The sequence below is a fragment of the Macaca mulatta genome, chromosome 15 (assembly GCF_049350105.2).
Source record: "Macaca mulatta isolate MMU2019108-1 chromosome 15, T2T-MMU8v2.0, whole genome shotgun sequence".
Taxonomy (NCBI): domain Eukaryota; kingdom Metazoa; phylum Chordata; class Mammalia; order Primates; family Cercopithecidae; genus Macaca; species Macaca mulatta.
This window is the reverse complement of record NC_133420.1, coordinates 94,902,453-94,922,385: the sequence shown is the minus strand read 5'-3', so window position 1 is coordinate 94,922,385 and position 19,933 is coordinate 94,902,453. Positions and strand designations below refer to the sequence as shown.

Genomic DNA, 19,933 nt, shown 5'->3' with positions numbered 1-19,933 from the left:
CACGTGTGGACTTATTTAGATCCTGGTGTCCAGAGCATTGTCCTTCATGTCCCTGCTTGCAACATTCCCTGTGGGCCTTTGTGGATAAAATCTACAGCTGTGAAGATGTATTCTTTCCTGTCTTTTGGCTCAATTAGGGCTCAGGGCATTTACCTACACCTCATTTCAAGGCCTACACCTCACTTCAGCTACTGCTAGTAACAAATATGCAAGTCTCTACATCAGGTCAGTTTATAGAGGTTCCCTAGAGTCTAAGGAGGATCGCCTCACCCAGTCATGACCATCCTGTGGCTCTCAAGTCAGCACCCCTGCCTCCAGTTACCAAGGGTGGTTAGGAAATGAAATCTCAGAGTATCTCTCCACCTGGCCACACTGCCTTGCTGTGTTGGTGTTGGTGTGGTTGCGGCTGCACTCCAGGTTAGTGGGAGACAGAGCTGCTACCCTCCTTTTTTTAACATACACTCCTTCCTAGATGAAGCTCAGAGAGAGAAACCAGGACCACCATCACTTCTCCTCTCTCCCTTCCTTCTTCCCATCATTCTCTTGACCAGAAAATATTTTCTTCTTCTTTTTTTTTTCTTTTGAGACAGAGTCTCGCTCTGTCACCCAGGCTGGAGTGCAGTGGCACAATCTCAGCTCACTGCAACCTTTGTCTCCTGAGTTCAAGCAATTCTTCTGCCTCAGCCTCCTGAGTAGCTGGGACTACAGGCACGTGCCACCACGCCCAGCTTTTCTTTTCTTTTTTTTTTTTTTTTTTCTTTTTTTTTTTTTCTTTTTTTTTTGTATTTTTAGTAGAGACGGGTTTTCGCCATGTTGGCCAGGCTAGGCTCGAACTCCTGACCTCAGGTGATCCGCCCACCTTGGCCTCCCAAAGTGCTAGGATTATAGGCATGAGCCACCATGCCCAACATTGACCAGAAAATATTTTCTTTTGATTCCCTATGTTTTCACCTCCTGCTGTGATAGAGTGACAGATGTTATAGGTGGAGAGGTGTCTTTCTTACACTACAGAAGAATTCTGTGAGACGGGTTTTCCAGCCTGGGCTTTTTTTTTTTTTTTTTTTTTTTGAGATGAAGTCTCACTCTGTTGCCCAGGCTGGAGTGCAGCGGCATGATCTCAGCTCACTGCAATCTGGATTACCCAAGTTCAAATAACCCTCCCACCTCAGCCTCCCAAGCAGCTGGGACTACAGGCATGTGCCATCACACCTGTCTAACTTTATTTTTTGTGGTCAGCATCTCACTATGTTTTTCAGGTTGTTCTTGAAGTCCAGGTTCAAGTGATCCTCCCTTTACGGCCTCGCAAAGCGCTAGATTATAGGCATGGGCCACCATGCCCAGCCAAGCTTTTGATATTCTAATGAAGAAATGAAGGAATATGGAACATTCTTTCTCAATAATCCTCTTTCCTGCTATCTAACACTATATATCATATAGAAGTGGAATGTTACCACATTTTTAACATTCCTCTGTAACAAATCCTAATATCCTCAGCATATGAATGCCTTGACCTCTACCAGGGCAAAACGCATGTGCTCAGAAAGGCAAAAAGAAAAATAAGCACATTAATAATTTTCATATTACTCTTACACACACATATTTAATTGCAATTGTAGAATGTATATTGTAAGTTTTATATTTTCAAGTATACAAGTAATAAATTACTACATATTTATTGGAAACAAAAACAAAAACAAAAAACCCACCTACTGGTTTTTTGTTTTGTTTTGTTTTGAGACAGGGTATTGCTCTGTTGCTGAGGCTAAAGTGCAGCAGCTTGATCTCAGCTTCCTGCAGGTCTGGACTTCTGGGGCTCAAGCGATCCTCCCACCTCAGCCTCCAGAGTAGCTGGGGCCACTGGCAAGCACCACCACACCTGGCTAATTTTTTGTATTTTTTGTAGAGACAGGGTTTTTCCATGTTGCTCAGTCTGGTCTCAAACTCCTGGGCTCAAGTGATCCTCCCAAGTGGGCCTCCCAAAGTGCTGGGATTACAGGCACGTGCCACCTCACCCAGTTCCATCTACTGTTTTATAACTTACTTTTGCATTTAAAACCATAATTGAGCCAGATGTGGTGGTTCATGCCTGTAATCCCAGCACTTTGGGAGGCCAAGGCAGGCGGATCACCTGAGGTCAGAAGTTCGAGACCAGCCTGGCCAACATGGTGAAGCCCTGTCTCTACTAAAAATATAAAAATTAGCCGGGTATGGTGGCATGTGCCTGTAATCCCAGCTACTTAGGAGGCTGAGACAGGAGAATTGCTTGAACGTGGGGGGCGTAAGTTGCAGTGAGCCTTACACCATTGCACTCCAGCCTGGATGACAGAGCAAGATTCTGTCTCAAAATAAATAAATAAATAAATAAATAAATAAATAAATAACATAAGAGAGTGTGTGTGTGTGTGTGTGTACCATTTTCCAATGTAATTCATTTTCCTATGTAATTCTCATGTAATTCAGATCAAAGCTAAAATACGCTTTTCAATCTCTAAGTGATGTCCCATTGTCTAGTGTACTTTTACACACTTAATCTTTAGCCAGTTTACTTTACTAGACAGTTAAGTTGTTTCCAGCTGAGCTGGGGTGAACAGCCCTTGTGCACATCTTTGGGTATTTTTTTCATTATAAGTTTCTAGAGGTAGAGTGTTTGAGTTAGAGAATACAAGCACTTATGATTGATGTCACCAATTGCCTAACCTCAGAAAAGTCACAGCATTTTCTGGGTCTACCAGCAGGGTATGACACTGCCCACTTCTCCATACCTTCTCTAAGTTTATAATTTATAATGCTAAAAGTATAAATTTTGCAATTGTAAATTTTTAAAAATGTATGTCGAAATATCTTTACCTAGCTGGTAAATATTGGTTTAAATTTGTATTTAGTTCTTGTGAGATTGAAGATTTTTTCATGTTTTAAATATGTATTGACTATTTGCATTTATTAATTTAAATGGTATCTTCAGATAAGAAAATTGAGGTTCAGAAAGTTTAAATTACTTGGTCAAGGACACACGGCTTATGTGAGGCAGACAGAGAACTTTTGTTTCATATCCTAAAATGAAACGGAATTGTTCTTCACTTTGTCAGAGTGAGCAATAAAGCCCGTGGGGTAAAGTTCTGTTGAAGCCAAGAGTTCAAGGTCATATAACTAATAGATAAGTTCTTTCCAGTCAAATTATCTTTATAAAATATTACTTGGAGAATTGTTGTGAAAGTTTAACGAGTTACAGTTCTTTTCTTCTTCAATTTATAGTTCCAAGGTAAGTTATATCTAGACTGAGATTGGAAGATGAAGAAACTGTTAAAAAGGGTGTCTAGAGCCAGGCACGGTGGCTCAAGCCTGTAATCCCAGCACTTTGGGAGGCTGAGACGGGCGGATCACAAGGTCAGGAGATCGAGACCATCCTGGCTAACACGGTGAAACCCCGTCTCTACTAAAAAATACAAAAAACTAGCCAGGTGAGGTGGTGGGCGCCTGTGGTCCCAGCTACTCCGGAGGCTGAGGCAGGAGAATGGCGTAAACCCGGGAGGAGGCGGAGCTTGCAGTGAGCTGAGATCGGGCCACTGCACTCCAGCCTGGGCGACAGAGCCAGACTCAGTCTCAAAAAAAAAAAAAAAAAAAGCGTGTCTAGGTGTGCTGACACCATCTTTCTCCCCATCCATGGATCATGAAACTCTGTGCAGCTGAGATGCTGAAGGAGACTCTGGTACTCCATGACCTCCTCCTCCCTTGCCACTGCATGAGGACAAAACAACCAACCATAAATGTTTTATGATGAGAGAATACAACTAGGAAACTATTTCTAGAGATACTCAGAAGCTGATGTCTTACTTTTTGTTTCTGAATGCCTTTTTCATTTATATCCCAATTAATATATAAGGCCTGCTGATACAACTTCGTGTGGCAAAGTCAAAGTCTCTTTCCTTTAATAACTAACAGGAGAGGCCATGAGTCAACTATTTTTTAAAAAGGGAAAAAAATAACAATGAAGGAAATGCCAGAATTACTTAAATCTTTAAAAAGCAGCAGCAGCATACTAGCAAAATGTAATTAATAAAAACTAGTCAAAGGTTTATTTGGATGGTGGAATTTGAAGGACTTGGGGGAAAAAGAGAGATGCTAGCATTTATTGGAAGGAAAAAAAAATTCTAACAATTCTTTCTATTTGACTTGGAGAGAGAACTTTTTCTTCCAGGAGCTGAGTGACCAAGTTCTTCAAAGTAGAGCTTACAAGGGAAATGCCTCTCAACTTTTGTTCAATTTAAGATCATTTGTGTCCATGACTATTAGAAGACAATAAAGTAAAAAAGAATTGAAGTTAAAGACCAGTATCACTAGACATCTCCCCAAAGTGATGCTTCATATCCTGTATTTTGCTTTAGGCAGAGAAATGTCATAGAATTGGGTGCCAGCAGCAGTTACAGACGATGCAGGAGTCCAACCACTGCCCCATAAAATGTATTTAGTGCCCTACTGAGCACAGCACATTAGAGACCCAAGTGTCTGCTGGATACAGGTGAATGGACTCTTAAAGACCTTGCACAAAATACAACATGTAACTCAGCTAGTTCTTTTTGTAACAACTCTATATTTGTTCCTTACATAAGAGGTGTTGGTGGCTGGGTGCGGTGGCTCATGCCTGTAATCCCAGCACTTTGGGAGGCCAAGGTGGGCAGATCACGAGGTCCGGAGTTTGAGACCAGCCTGACCAACATGGTGAAACTCCATCTCTACTAAATATACAAAAAATTTACCTGGGTGTGGTGGTGCACACCTGTAATCCCAGCTACTCAAGAGGCTGAGGCAGGAGAATCACTTGAACCTGGGAGGTGGAGGATGCAGTGAGCCGAGATCTGAGTGCCATTGCACTGCAGCCTAGGCAACAGGGTGAGACTCAGTGTCGGGAAAAATAAAAAATTAAAAAAAAAAAACAGGTGTTGGTTAAATGCACAAATTCCAGAGCCAGACCATCTGGCTCAACCCTTTCTCCTCCTAAAAGGGGAAACTTAGACAAGGAGCTGAATCTTTTTGTGCCTCAGTTTCCTCGGCTGTAAGATAAGAATGATAAGCCATAATATTTCATTTGATTCTTCCAACAACCTCATGAGGAAACAATAATCCTTACCTCACTGAGATACTGAGAGGACCAAGTGAATTAATTTGGGCCAAGTGCTTAGAAGAGTGCCTGGTATATAAGTGCTTTGTATGTGTTTGTTTGTTTTTGTTTGTTATTACCAGCTAAAATGGAACTTCTATGTAGCAATAGTATAAATACAGTTTAAAATCCACTTGGCCCACTGAAATTGCCTTTTCAAAAATTATAACAGTAAGAGAAATCTGACATAGCTGACTCTACTTTGCTTCTAACCTGTAAGCTATCCTTGTTCATTCCTGGGCATAAGCCAAACTAAGTTTTGTTTTGTTTTGTTTTGTTTTTTGAGACGGAGTCTCACTCTGTCACCCATGCTGGAGTGCAGTGGCATGGTTAAGGCTCACTGCAACCTCTGCCTCCCAAGTTCAAGCAATTCTCCTGCCTCAGCCTACCGAGTAGCTGGGACCACAGGTATGTGCCACCATGCTAGGCTAATTTTTTTTTTCTTTGAGACATAGTCTTGCTCTGTTACCCAGGCTGGAGTGCAGTGGCATAGTCTCAGCTCACTGTAACATCTGCCTCTCGGGTTCAAGCAATTATCCTGCCTCAGCCTCCTGAGTAGTTGGGATTACAGGCCTCTGCCACCACACCTGGCTAACTTTTGTATTTTTAGTAGGGACGGGTTTCACCATGTTGGCCAGGCTGGGCTTGAACTCCTGACCTCAGGTGATCTACCCACCTTGGCCTCCCAAAGTGCTGGGATTACAGGGGTGAGCCACTGTACCCAGTATAGGCCAAACTAACTTTAGGAGGAAGTTACAGTTTAACCTTGAAGTACAGATAGTAATAGCCCTTCCCAAAACTATCCCCTCCTCATTGGAGAATAGGAATCGTCTTTATAGAACCAATGAAAAGACAAAAGATCAGGATTATGAAGGGAGCCTGAATTCTGCTAAGATGTAGGCGTAAATGATCACCAACCATTGTTCCAGAGGACACAAGATTTGTAACTTCTCCAATGTACTCCTGTAGATAACATCATCACATGTTGTAGAACCTAAGATTGGTTTTCTTTTTCCTTTTTTTTTTTTTTTTTTGGCATGGGGGTGGCGGGGGGACAGGGTTTCACTCTCGTCGACCAGGCTGGAGTGCAGTAAAGCAATCTCATCTCCCTGCAACTTCCACCTCCTGGGTTCAAGCGATTCTCCTGCCTCAGCCTCCCAAGTAGCTGGGATTACAGGCACTCACCACCATGCCCAGCTAATTTTTGTATTTTTAGTAGAGACAGGGTTTCACCATGTTGGCCAGGCTGGTCTTGAACTCCTGACCTCAAGTAATCCACCCGCCTTGGCCTCCCGAAGTGCTGTGATTACAGGCGTAAGCCACCGTGCTCAGCCCTAAGATTGGTTTTCTGAGATGTTTTTCAGACTTTTGGATTTCTGAGGACTGGCTGACCACAATCAGATCCACAAATCAACCAGTCCTGTAGCCCCACCCCAGAGACTGACTCTGCATAAGGACTAGTTTCCACACCCCTGTGATTTTATCTTCATCCAACCAGCAGAATCTATTCCCTAAACCCTGACTGCCAAGTTATTCTTAAAAACTCCAGCCTCCAAATTTCCAGGGAGGCTGATTTGAGTAATAACCTCCTGTCTCCCCATGTGACTAGCTTTGTATTAATTAAGCTCCATCTTTACAACAATACCAGTGTCTCAGTGAATCAGCTCTACCTGTGTGGCAGGCAAGAACCCATCAGGGGATTGTACTACCAGCGTTGAACTTTTGAGACTCCTGCCTTTGCTTTTTTTTTTTTTTTTTTTTTTTTGAGACGGAGTTTTGTTTGCTCTTGTTGCCCAGGCTGGAGTGCAATGTCGCAATCTCGGCTCACTGCAACCTCCGCCTCCCCAGGTTCAAACAATTCTCCTGCCTCAACCTCCCGAGTAGCTGGAATTATAGGTGCCTGCCACCATGGCCAGCTAATTTTTTGTATTTTTAGCAGAGACGAGGTTTCACTATGTTGGCCAGGCTGGTCTCAAACTCCTGACCTCTGGCAATCCACCTGCCTTGGCCTCCCAAAGAGGAGAGGTGGGATTACAGGCATGAGCCACCACACCTGGCTTGACTTTTGCTTTTAGTCAGGGAGATTTTGATTATTTCAAAATGTTTGTATATATTGAAATTTTTTTAATCTTTTATATTGCACTATTTTCAATGCATAATTTAAATGAACATAAAACAAGTATGCACTATAGGGGCTTTAGGTGTTGTTGGGCTCAGAATCCAACACCCCAAAATATGGCATTTTGACATGTTGACATGGAGAAACCTCAAGGTCTCTCACAAAGAAGTGGAAGTTCCTTTATCTGCCTAAGATTCAGACCCATCAAAGAAAGTAATTGTTTGTTCTTCCCCTTCCTGTAAGACCAAGAATGTAACCACACCTGAACAGACACTTTCACTATCAAAGAGAACTATTCACAAATTAATCTCTGTTCAGCGATCCATTCATTCTCCCTCCTAATCCCCTCAGCAATTCCTGTTCTCCCCACCTCCCACAACCTGTTTTACCATGATTCAAGCCCCCATTCTCTCTGTAACCTCAAGATGGTATACAAACTTCTGTACCTCATTGGGAGGCTAGGTCTTCATTTTGAAGGCTCCTGTGTGTATGTTAAATACATTGGTATGCCTTTTCTCCTATTAATGAATCTGCCTGTCAGTGATTTTGAAGCAAACCTTCAGGGGACCAAGGGCTTTGGCCTCCCAGTGTGAAGGTGCTATGGGTGATGTAAGGCCTCTTGTCACCCAGGCTGGAGTGCAGTGGTGCAATCATAGCTCCCTGCAACCTCAAACTCCTGGGCTCAAGCCATCCTCTTACCTCAGCCTTTCAAGTAGCAGGGACTACAGGCATGTGCCATCATGCCCAGGTTATTTATTTATTTATTTATTAAGTTTTGTAGGGCCAAGATTTCACTAAGTTGCCCAGGCTGGTCTCAAACTCCTGGCCTCAAGTGATCCTTCTGCCTTAGCCTCCCAAAGTGCTGGGAATACAGGTGTGAGCCAACACTCCCGGTTCTATGGTAGACACTTTGGAAATACAAAAGATAGAAGGCAAAGATGACCATTGTTAAAATCTTGACATATTTCTTCTGGTCTTTTTTTCTAAGCACATGGTTTTATTTCATCTGCTTGTTAATTGGTTGGTTTAATGTTTGTAGAAACAGAGGTCTAACTATGTTGTCCAGGCTGGTCTTAAACTCCTGGGCTCACGCAGTCCTCCTGTCTCAGCTTCCCTAAGTTCTGGGATTATGGGTGTGAGCCACTGCACCCAGCCAATATGTTTATTTTACATACATGTGATCAAATTGTATATGCAATTTTAGTATTTCTTTCTTCCCTTTATATTTATAAATATAGATTTATAACGTGCTATCCCATGCTGTTAAAAACTTCATAAACTTCCTTTATGTAGGCTGCATAAGGTACTGTTGCTTGGCAGTTCCATAATATATTTACCATTCCATTTATGTTGGACATTTGGGTTTTTTCCAGCTGTTTTTTTACTGTGGGACAAGTCTTCTCTCGTGCGCTTTTTTTTTTTTTTTTTTTTTTTTTTTTTGAGATAGGATTTCCCTCTGTTTGCCCAGGCTAGAGTGCTGTGGCGTGATCTTGGCTCACTGCAACCTCCACCTCCTGGGTTCAAGTGATTCTCCTGCCTCAGCCTCCCAAATAGCTGGGATTACAGGCGCATGGCACTAAGCCTGGCTAATTTTTGTATTTTTGGTAGACGAGACTTTGCCATGTTAGTCAGGCTGGTCTCGAACTCTTGACCTCAAGTGATCCGCCTGCCTTCGCCTCCCAAAGTGCTGGGATTACGGGTGTGAGCCACAGTGCCCGGCACTGTTCTCGCTTTCTTGATAGTTTCCCTTCTGACATTTTTTTTTTTTTTTTTTTTTTTTTTTTTTTTTAGAGATAGTCTCACTCTGTCGCCCAGGCTGTAGTGCGGTGGCTTGATCTTGGCTCACTGCAATCTTCGCCTCCCAGGTTCAAGCGATTCTCCTCCCTCAGCCTCCCAAGTAGCTGGGACTACAGGCACGTGCCACCACGCCCTGCTAATTTTTTTTTTGTATTTTTAGCAGAGACGGGTTTTCACTGTGTTAGCCAGGATGGTCTTAATCTCCTGATCTCGTGATCCGCCCGCCTCGGATTCCCAAAGTCCTGAGATTACAGGCGTGAGCCACAGCGCCCGGCCCCCCTTCTGACATTTCTTCAGATCTTCCTCAGACACCCAAAGACCTTAAAATCCCTCTAACCTTTCTGTCAAAGTTTGCTTTCTGGAAAGAGCTGATAAACTCACTCATACTAAAGTCCACAAGGTTGTAAATCTTAATCCATTATCGCTTAAAAGATGCTTCTATCAATTTACGCCAAAGGAATGAAGCTCAAATTGTGAGGATTTAGTCATCAGAAAATCTAGTAGGGGAAATTCTCCCTACCCACAATCAGAGTAGATTCTACAATAGCAAAAAGAGTTCCGGGCTCACTAATTTTAGGAAAGCTGATAAGAAGACCGCTTGCAGCTGCGGAGGTACTGATTCGGTATACGGAGGGAAAGAGTTTGTATATGTGAGAGTGAACTGGGTAGAAAATGGAAGAGAATCAGAAATTCACTTAGCAACACCAAATATATTTGGCACCACTAACCTAGTTTCTCCTGTGTTTGCCTTTCCAATCCGTTGGACCTTAGGGGATGGACCGCCCACTTTCTCCCCAGAACAGCTCCCGGGTCCGGTTCTCAGTCCTAATTACTGCACCAAGCCTCCATGCTCCAGGGCCTGTGGTCACAAGGAGCGGAAGTAAAGTTCTAAGAGAAATCACCATCTCCTTGTGCAGGGAACACTTCCAAGCCCAGTGTCCACAGACAAATCACCTCCAGCGACTCGAAGAGGAGAATTAATAATCCCTGTGGGGGGGCACTGGAGGCTCCGCGTGAAAGTTTCCAGAGCCCTGTTCTGCCCCAGGACTCCTTTCTCTCCTCCCAGAGGCTTCAGGCTTTCGCGGCTGCTGGCACATCCCAGCCTGCGTAGCGGGGCAAGAGGGACCCAAGGCAGAATCAGCTTCCCCCAACTCGAAAGGGCACCCGTTCTCTAGGGTGCCGGCACTGGAAATAGCTGGTGTGGAGAACGGAGAGGGAGACGTGCAGGATGAAGCCCACGCCAAGGAGGGCAGTGGCTCCGCCTCTCTGGGTTAGGGACATAAGAAAACCCTGAACCCGAAGACCTAGCATGAGTGGGGCGTGGAAAGCGAGACAGACTCCAGTGGAAGGTTGTGGGGCGGGACTCAGGATTCCCGGAGAGGCTGCCCCAGCTCCTGCCGCAGCGCTGGGCGCCCTCCCACGCCTGCTCCCTAGGGACCCCAGGCGCCCCACGCACGCACCCACCCTCCTTCCCGGGCCCGCCGCTCCTCCCTCCTTCCTCGCTGGTTGGCCCGGGCGCCGCAGAGCGCGGCGGCGGCAGGAGGAGCCGGGCGCGCCTGCCACGCAAAACCACCGGGCTGGCAGGGCGGCAGGCGCGGTGCGCGATCCCGGGTGGCGGCGGCAACGGCGGTGGTGACCGCGGCGACTGCAGCGGCCAGCTCTCACCTATCCCCTGTGCACCAGCATCTCGCCGCGCCGCCAAGCAGCCAGCAGTCCCCGGGTCGCCCAGCCCACGCGCTCACGGCCGAGCCCAGGGCACGATAGCGGCGACAGCCATGGGGAAACCGGCGAGGAAGGGATGCGAGTGGAAGCGGTTCCTGAAGAATAACTGGCTGCTACTGTCCACCGTGGCCGCGGTGGTGCTAGGTGAGCGGCGCGGCGGGTGGGCGATGAGCGCACCCTCACGCGCTCTCTGCGCCCAGGCCGCGTGCGGCTGTGAGGGTGGGCTTGGCGCTGGCGCACTCCATGCAGGGTCCCTCAATGCCCCCTCGGCCTTAGCCTCGAGTCCCCCGCGGGGCCTTCCCTCCCCCACCCTCAAGCGCTCTAATTACTGCACAATAAGAACAAAGCTCCTCAGGGACTCCCATTTGAGTGCTCCTTGAGCTGCTGGTTCCTGCTCTACCCAAAATGATCAAAGGGGCTTGGGAGTCGAAAGGGAAGCAAGTAGCTCTTGGTTCTGCTCGTTTGAAAACAGGGTTCGATTTTTTTCTTTGTTAATCCCGCACCGTATCTCCCCCTAACATCGCCACCTTCCTCACCCCCACACCCCCAACCACGCTGCCCGGACAGAGATTGAGTGTGGACTACAGTTCTCCGTCGAATTGGAAGAGGCACCTTGGCCTCCGGGATGGGCCGGACCCTTGGGGGAGGGAGGCTGAGAACGCTGTCGCCGCTCACCATGGGCAGTGCGTGGAACGGTGCCTTCCCACGCGGCGAGCGTCGACTGCCTGCACCCGGGCTCTGAAAAGCTGCCACATTCGTGCCTGAATTCTGGGATGTGCCATTGTGGCCCGCGGGAGGTCACGGGGGAATAGAGTTAAGAGAACTCAGCCGCCTCCCCTCCTGCCTTCCTTGCTCTCCACGTTGTTTTTGTATTTAAAATAATGTTTAAGCCATCCTTGCCTGTTTTTAAACAAGTGTGTATTTAAGTGATCCACCCCTCACAGATCACTGGACCAGGTGGATGTCTGAGCCATTGCTCAGAGGTATGAGTTATTTAGATTCTGATTTTTTGCCAAGGTTGTGTGTTTCTAGCTCTGGCCCGGGGATGCGCTTCCTTGGGATTAGGGCCATATCTATCTCCTTTCCCGTGATAGCTCCTCAGCAGGTGAGGGCTGTTGCACCCTCTGAGGAATGTGGATTCCTCGGCAGGCTCCACCTTCCCTTTGGAAACTGCAGCTGTGTTTGCTGAAAAGGCAAGTGGGGACAGCTTGTCTCCTCCCAAACTCGAGTACCTTCCTCTCCAGTTGCTGCTCCTAAATCTCAGAATATTTGCTGTTGTCTGCTTCCCCTCCGAACCGCCCCCTCCCCTTAGGGTGGGAATAGGGCAGGGAAATGGCCTTTGGAAGTTAATGGGATTGTTGGGGTCAGATTGGATTCTCCAGAACCTTGTGCAAAGGAAAGTCAGGTTTCTAGTAAATAAATAACATCCTGGAATGACCCTAGCAGAGGCTATTTGTAGGAGGAAAGGAGAGAAGTAGAGAAGCAAATCTTGACTATTTCCCCCAACAAGTGCCAAGTGGTTTTGGAATTTTTTTTTCCTTCGGTTTTGGACATTTTTAAGGGAAAGTTTATCCTACTCCACCATATTTAAATAGCATATGCTACAAAGAACGACTTGATTTCCTTTAGGCCAAAGAGAAGAGATGGCTTTGTTTGTTTTCCTAGTGATAAGAGTCGAGGATTAATTGTTAAAGCTCTTTTTGAAGACTTTGAGAGAGGGCCAGGGCGAGGTGGCTCACGCCTGTAATCCCAGTTACCCAGGAGGCTGAGTCAGGAGAATTGCTTGAACCCAGAAGGCAGAGGTTGAAGTCAGCCAAGATTGTGCCACTGCACTCCCGCCTGGGTGAGAGACCAAGAATCTACCAAAAAAAAAAAAAAAAAGGAAAGAAAAAGATGACTACACCTATAATCCCAACATTTTGGGAGGCCAAGGAAGGAGGATTGCTTGAGCCCAGGAGTTGGAGACCAGCCTGGGCAACATGGCAAAACTCCATCTCTACAAAAAAGTACAAAAATAGTGTGGTGGTGCACATCTATACTCCTAGCTACTCAGGAGGCTGAGGTGGGAGGATCACCTGAGCCCAGGGAGGTGGAGGCTGCAGTGAGCCATGATCGCAACACTGCACTCCAGCCTGGGCAACAAGAGTAAGACCCTGTCTAAAAGGAAAAAAAAAAAAAAAAAGACTTTGCAGGGTAAACACTGGCTTGTGCCTCCCTCTTGATTCCCTGTGAAAGTGGAGTTATCCTGCCTTTTCAGCATGGGGCTCTCCAGAGATACTCACTTGTTACCCAAGTGTTGCACACCACCGGTCAGCATGCAATTCACTAGAGACTGGTTTGGAAAAGATTTTAAGCAATTGTTCCCTGGCCTTTGGAATCGGTTGCATGAATACGTCTTCAGGGTCAAGAAGAAGTACATGCCCATTTTGCAGACATGGCCTTTGGTCTCAGATGGGCACTTTCCTCCAATTTTAATGTATGTGAGCCCCAAGAGCTTGGTTTGAGTACTTTTCTCCAGAAAGGAAAGTCACCACTTAAAAATCAAGTGTCCAGCTGAAATCTTCCTGGATATTTGCTCCCTCAGATGGCAACAAAGGGCAGTCCTGCTTCCGGTCTGAGAAGTCTCAAACCTAGACCACCCCCAATGTGCCCATTAACAGGGATCCTTTCCTTTTCCTTTTTCTTCAGAGTACTGGGCCTGAGTGGAAAATCATACTTCTGTTTGTGTAGTCTGTAAGGGCTGATTTGTTTAACTGGCAGTGAAATTCCAGTGACTTATAACAGTGGCACTGAGTCTATTCATAAACCCTTGCTAGATCATGATAGTAAGAATTTATTTTATAACTGCCTTAACTGATCCAGAAAAATCACAGGAGCTCTGATGCAGCCTCCCTTCTGGACTTTTCAGCATGTGGACCTTAAAGAAAAAAACTGTGAAATTTATTAACTATCCTGACAAAACATCATTTTCTGATTATAGCCATTGAAATGTTTGGTCCCTGACCAGGTGCAGTGGCTCTCACCTGTAATCCTAGGACTTTGGAAGGCCAAGGTGGCAGGAATGAGTGAGTCCAGGAGTTTGAGACTGGCCTGATCTCATCTCTAGTTCTAAAAAAAATTTAAAGAAATAATAATGAAATGAGATGTTCAGTCACTACTATAATTTAGTAGCCCTGACACTTTAAAATATTTGATTATAGAAATAAGGGGCAAAGATTTTTATGAGCCAGCTTAAAGTCTGATTTTTCAAGATATAGCACATGAGGGGAAATGTAATAAAGGTCATCTTTATCAGGAGTGGAAGTTCACTCTTTTCATGGACAAGGAAATGCTAAGAACCAAACATTTCTCAAATTCTTGTTCACAAGATGAAGGGATTGAATAGTTAGGTGACCATCTTGGTTAATTTCTGTGACACCTTACATGCTTCCTGAAAATAATATCTTCGATTTTCACAGGAAAATCCTCTATCCCCTACTAAAATACCACTAGGAACATTTTCACGGCTTTCATTATAATTCTTATAGGCTTATTCTTTACTTCCATAGAATGGTAGAATGAGCAGAGAGCCTGGAGTGAAAAGTCCTTGGGATTTGAATTCTGGTACTATCAAGCTCTATCATGTAGGCAAATTGTGTATTCCCTACAAGCCTCAGTTTCCTCATCTGGAAATTGGAGATATTAGTCATTACCTCATTTGTTATTAGAGGTGATTAAGATAATGTGAAAAATACTCAGTTGTGTGGCTGGCATATATTCAGCACTCAATAGTTGTTATTTTAAGGTAAATATGAATAATTTGATTATGAGAAAATTAATATTTTCTTATTAAATAAATTATCTCATATTATGTCTCTGTGTCTGTTCTGCTTAGTGTCCCACCTATAATTTAGGGTGATTCAAGTGTTTTGATGACCTGCTCTGTCTGAGCTAGTAACTGTCTCCATAGCATTATTCATTTCTTTAAAGGGGAAATGGAAAGAATGAATCATTTTGTTTTGTACCCCACAGGCTAATCGCTAATCCTCAATTCATTTAAATATATTATTTAAATATATAATTTATATAAATATAATTTAAGTATGTAAATTCTGAAAGAAGGTTTTATGCTCTAAGTGGGAATTCTGTCCAAGCAGAGTTACTGAGTGAGAATTCTACCAGCCTTCTGATTCGGGTCATCCAATAATGGTTATATAGTATATAATGTTGTTAAGGCACTTCTTATATCCTCACCCTATTCACACAATATAAAACCTAATCTTTCCCTCCAGACCAGTTATGCCATTACTTCAGTCATTTGAAAACTCTGATTTCAACTTAGAGCTACTCAGAAACAGCAATAGGTATTGGCATTTACATGACAGAGCTGGCAAGCTTATTCATTCTAAAGTGTTTTCTTTGGAGCACTAAGGAAGCAATCATGCATAGATTCTGATTCTATTATCTAAAATCAGAAACAGCTCCTTCATGGTCTTAGTAATACCCTTGCCCAGCCTCATGTAGCGTGCATCTGGAAGTGCTAATTTGAGACGTTGCATAGGCTTTCCCGCTTTGTCTGTCTAGCCCTTGAAGACAGGGCCCAGCAGCAGTTCACGCTGGTTCCAGGCTCAGCCCCTCACCTGCATAGAACCTTGGCTCAGCACTGTTTAGGAATATCCCTATAGTAATCAACACTTAAGCCATTCATTCATTTAACGGATATGTATCAGACACCCACTGTGCACCAGGGATTGTTCTAGAGCCGGGTCATACGGCATGTTCTCATGGGACTTAATGTTCAAGTAGAGAGAGGAAGACCATAAACAGAATACATAGGTAACCTACTGTATAGAGTATGTTAGATGGGAATAGTGTTCTGGAGTAGTATAGAGCAGGGAGTGGGCTGGCAAGGTGGGGGGTTGCAGTTTTAAACAGGGTGACAGGAGAGGCCATACTGAGAAGGTGACAGTTGAATCAAGACTGAGGAGAGGTGAAGGAAAAAGTTGCACAGGTATCTGGGGAACATCCTAGTTTGTGTGAGAAACATCAAGGAGTAGAATGAGGGAGAGAGAGAGTAGGAGGAGGTGAAGTGGAGGTGAGGCTGGGGGCAGAGCAGTAGGATGGTTCAGGTCCAAGGTCCAGGAAAGGGGAGATGGGTGCCTCAGCTGAGCAGCCAGGAGTGGAACACAATGGAAAGATAGCTGCTTGGGGTTAACCTGCAGGGCTTGGCTGAATTTGGTCCAAGGGAGAAGGCAGTGGCCATCTCTAGCAAAACAGAGAGTCCTGGAAGGGGCACTGCCTTGGAAAAGAACATGGCATGTTCCACGGTGGACATGTTGAGTTTGAGGAGTCAGAGGGGTGTTTGGGCAAAGGTAGGCAGCAAGCACCTGGCTAAGTAAGTCTGGTGCTCAGGAGACAAACGTGGAGTGGAGTGTCGACTTAAGAGAACATGTCAGGGACCTGATTGAGGCTTTGGGAATGAATGAACCTATCGTGGGAGAGTAGGGAGAAGAGAAGACCAAAGACAGAGTTCTGGACAACCCCAGCATTGGAGGCCTGGGAAGAGAAGGGCCCCATAGGAGAAACCGGAAGTGGTGTGATAGAAATTAAGAACAGGAACAGTGATGGGTGACAGGTTCAGGGGCAGGAGTGAGGGGGTCTGGGGAGGGTGTTCAACAGCGTTGGGGATACAAAGGACAGGGATGTGACCTTCTGGGCTTTTATTTGGAGGCACTTAGATGTGAAAGAATTCAGAGAAAGTGGAAGTCATATTTAAGATCCAGAGTATTTTCTTTTCTTTTCTTTCTTTTTTTAAGAGACAGGGTCTCGTTTTGTTGCCCAGGCTGGTCTTGAACTCCTGGCTTCAAGCTATCCTCCTGCCTCAGCCTCCCAAAGTGCTAGGGATTACAAGTGCGAGCCGCTGCACCCAGCTTTGTTTTGTTTTGTTTTTGTTTTTTGTTTTTTAAGGAGACTTGAGTCTGACCGAACCTGAAGAAAAGTGATCATTAAAAATAAAAATGCAGCTGAGCATGGTGACTCATGTCTGTAATCCCAGCACTTTGGGAGGCCAAGGTGGGAGGATTGCTTTAGGCTAGGAATTCAAGACCAGCCTGGGCAACACAGCAGGACCCCTGTCTCTGCAAAATAAAAATTAAATTAGCCAGGCATGATGGTGTGTGCCTGTAACCCCAACTACTCAGGAGGCTGATGTGGGAAGATCACATGAGGCCAGGGGTTCCAGGCCGCAGTGAGCATGATCACATAACTGTACATTCCAGCCAAGGTGACAGAGCAAACCCTGTCTCTAAAAAATAATAATAATAAATGCAGAAGAGAGAGAAAACAATGAGTGATGTTGCGTGGAGAAGACAGCGTGAAGTGGAGGGACCTGGTCGGGGATTGGCCCTGAACAGAGAACAGGACTTTATACTCCTGAGATGGAAGGGAGGAGTTAAGGGTGAAGCATTGTATTCCTTTCCTGTGGCTGCCATAACAAATTACCACAAATTGGGTGGTTTAAAAAAACAGAAATTTTTTTTTGAGACTTATGTATCCATTACTCTGTGCCAAGTACTGTTCTGAGTGCTATATAGGTATTAAACCATTTAATCTTTCCATCAAGCATATTTTCAGGAAACTGAGAGTTAAGAAACTTGCCCAAGGTCAAGGGCAGAGCTGGGATTCAAACCCTGGAAGTCTGGCTCCAGAGACTCTGCTTCTAACCACTGTCCTCTCCTGCTGCTGTGTGATATTTATTACCGTGTATTCTGATTTTTCTGCCTCCCTCACAAACTCATGAACCCTAAGGGAAGGAATTTTGTGCTGCTCTTCTCTGTGCCCACAGTACCTGTCACATTGCACAGTAAGGTGAATACATTTGTTGAATTGTTGAGCCATTTATGACCCAGAGAGTTAGTAAAAGGTTGTCCGTGTTTGTCAAGGGAACAAATGAGCCTAAAACTTAGATCAAACTCTGTTTCCTCCATAACTTCTGCTCTGTGTGTTTCAGCCCCCTCTGATCTATGTCAGCAACATAGATTAACACTGAATGAGTCTATATAAATATCAAGCATGTTAATCTTTTCTTTCTCAAAACTAGATTACAGACCCCTTGAGGTCCCTGTTGTTACATTTCACAGGCACTAAAAAATAAAATGAGCCATAAAGTAATGAGACTGACTCTTAAAAACTATTTTTTTAATTTTCAAAAAAGTGTATCTGCTACCTATACTCTCTGAGTCTTTGGTTCTTATTAAGAAGAAAGGGATTTAGATTAGCTAGGAAAGCAAAGAAGATTCTATTCATGCATCTTTTACCATTTATAGGTAGTGGATTATCTGGTATGATGTTTGTTGAAAAAGAGTTGAAAACAAAAGTTCTGAAATTGATTACTGCTGTCTTCCACTGGCTTAGGGTCCGGAACTAGTGGTATGTGTGCTAGTAATTGTTGACTTGGGTTATAAAACCTCTGAGAGTCCTATAGCTTTAAGAACCTTTAGCTTTATGACTGTGTATTCATTCCACAGTTCATTGCTGGGAGCCAGAGGAACTCTTCCATAAGGAGCTAAGTGGGGGTTAAAGGGCATTACAGGATGATAAAATGACCTTGACATTGAGTTAACTGTTTTGTGTTTGAACTGCTGATCAGTGACATAGGGATAATAATGTAAATTGTATACGGGGCTCTTACCATGGTAATATGTTCTAGGTCAGTATTATTAGATTGTTTATTACAACAGTAATAGAAGACCTAATATATGTATGTTTTTGGACTTTATATGTCTCTAATTTAAAATATTTGCAAAGTACACAATACTCCAAAAACACTAAACAAAATAATAGTTTCTTTAAAATGACAGGAGTAGCCTAGTTCCTATATCCTCAAAACCAGTGATTTCCACAACAATAAATAATCAGTTTGACATAGGGAAAACAAAAAAAGCCATAGTTATTCCTATATAATGGGGACTTTTGCTTTTAATGAGGAATATAGCTTTATGTTTATATATTTCTGAAAACTGATGAAAACAGACAAGGTTGCTAGTTTAGTCATATATATTTAGTTTGTATTAATATATTTACTCCATAGCATGCCACAGACATGACAATATTAGCAAAATACTGAGCACTACTAATTGGTTTCCATAATATTTTCTAGAAATTTGGGAGTTGATAGTGACTTAAGTTCATTTGAAAATACATATATATGTGTGTGTGTATGTGTATATATATGATATTGCTTATACGTTCTCTAAAATACTGAGATACGTGGTCTCTGTCTCTATGTATACATATATATGTGTGTATATTATATATGTATGTATATATTATGTATTACATACATAATATATATGTGTATGTATTATGTATCTTTTTTTTTTTTTTTTTTGAGACCAAGTCTCACTCTGTCATCCAGGCTTCTTTTTTTCAAGTCTCACTCTGTCACCTAGGCTGGAGTGCAGTGGTACGTTCTCGGCTCACTGCAACCCCTGCCTCCCAAGTTCAAGCGATTCTTCTGCCTCAGCCTCCCGAGTAGCTGGGATTACAGGTGCCCACCACCACGCCCAGCTAATTTTTGTATTTTTAGTAGAGACGAGGTTTCGCCATGTTGGCCAGGCTGTTCTCGAACTCCTGACCTCAGGTGATTCACCCGCCTCGGCCTCCCAAAGTGCTGGGATTACAGGCGTGAGTCACTGCGCCCGACCCTATATTATGTATCTCTATCTCTCATCTATCTATCTTATCTCCTTAATTAAGTACCTTAGAGATCCTTCTGGCCTAGCCAAAATTCTACATATTAAAGAATTAGGAAAAGAAACTGGGTTTTGAATGCTTATGCCTGGTGTTTTCATTTTTGCAACCAAATCAGAATCAGATTTGAAGCATCACTGAAATGATTCTGATTTTTGGTTGTTCTATGCAAGGTATATATAACTCAAGTCTATCAAATCAAAACCCCAAACAAAATGATCTAAACACAAAATTATAAAATGAATCTTTAAAATGATTTTACATATTAGACTCTGCACATGCAGGTTGGTATATACAATCTTAATGCCTCCTATGAGGAAGACTTTGAATATAAATTACTAATGGTTGGCAAATCTTGAATATCTTGTTAGATGTTGCTTAATTTAAGATATGGTGTTTTATTTAGGACA

The 19,933-nt window shown here is 43.9% G+C and overlaps 1 protein-coding gene and 1 long non-coding RNA gene across 2 annotated transcripts in view; one reads left to right on the top strand and one right to left on the bottom strand.

Moving 5' to 3' along the window:
* Window positions 1-10,167, bottom strand: part of LOC114672800 (uncharacterized) — a 150,674-nt gene extending 140,507 nt beyond the window's left edge. The window contains exon 1 of the long non-coding RNA XR_003723291.2: window positions 9,800-10,167. This is a non-coding gene — a long non-coding RNA (uncharacterized LOC114672800). The remainder of the gene's footprint in view (window positions 1-9,799) is intronic.
* Window positions 10,168-10,674: 507 nt separating this feature from the next.
* SLC1A1 (solute carrier family 1 member 1) overlaps window positions 10,675-19,933 on the top strand; it is a 91,592-nt gene continuing 82,333 nt past the window's right edge. Inside the window, 1 exon segment of the mRNA NM_001265831.1 lies at window positions 10,675-10,937. Within this exon segment, the coding sequence (NP_001252760.1) occupies window positions 10,847-10,937 (91 nt within the window). The 5' untranslated portion in view covers window positions 10,675-10,846.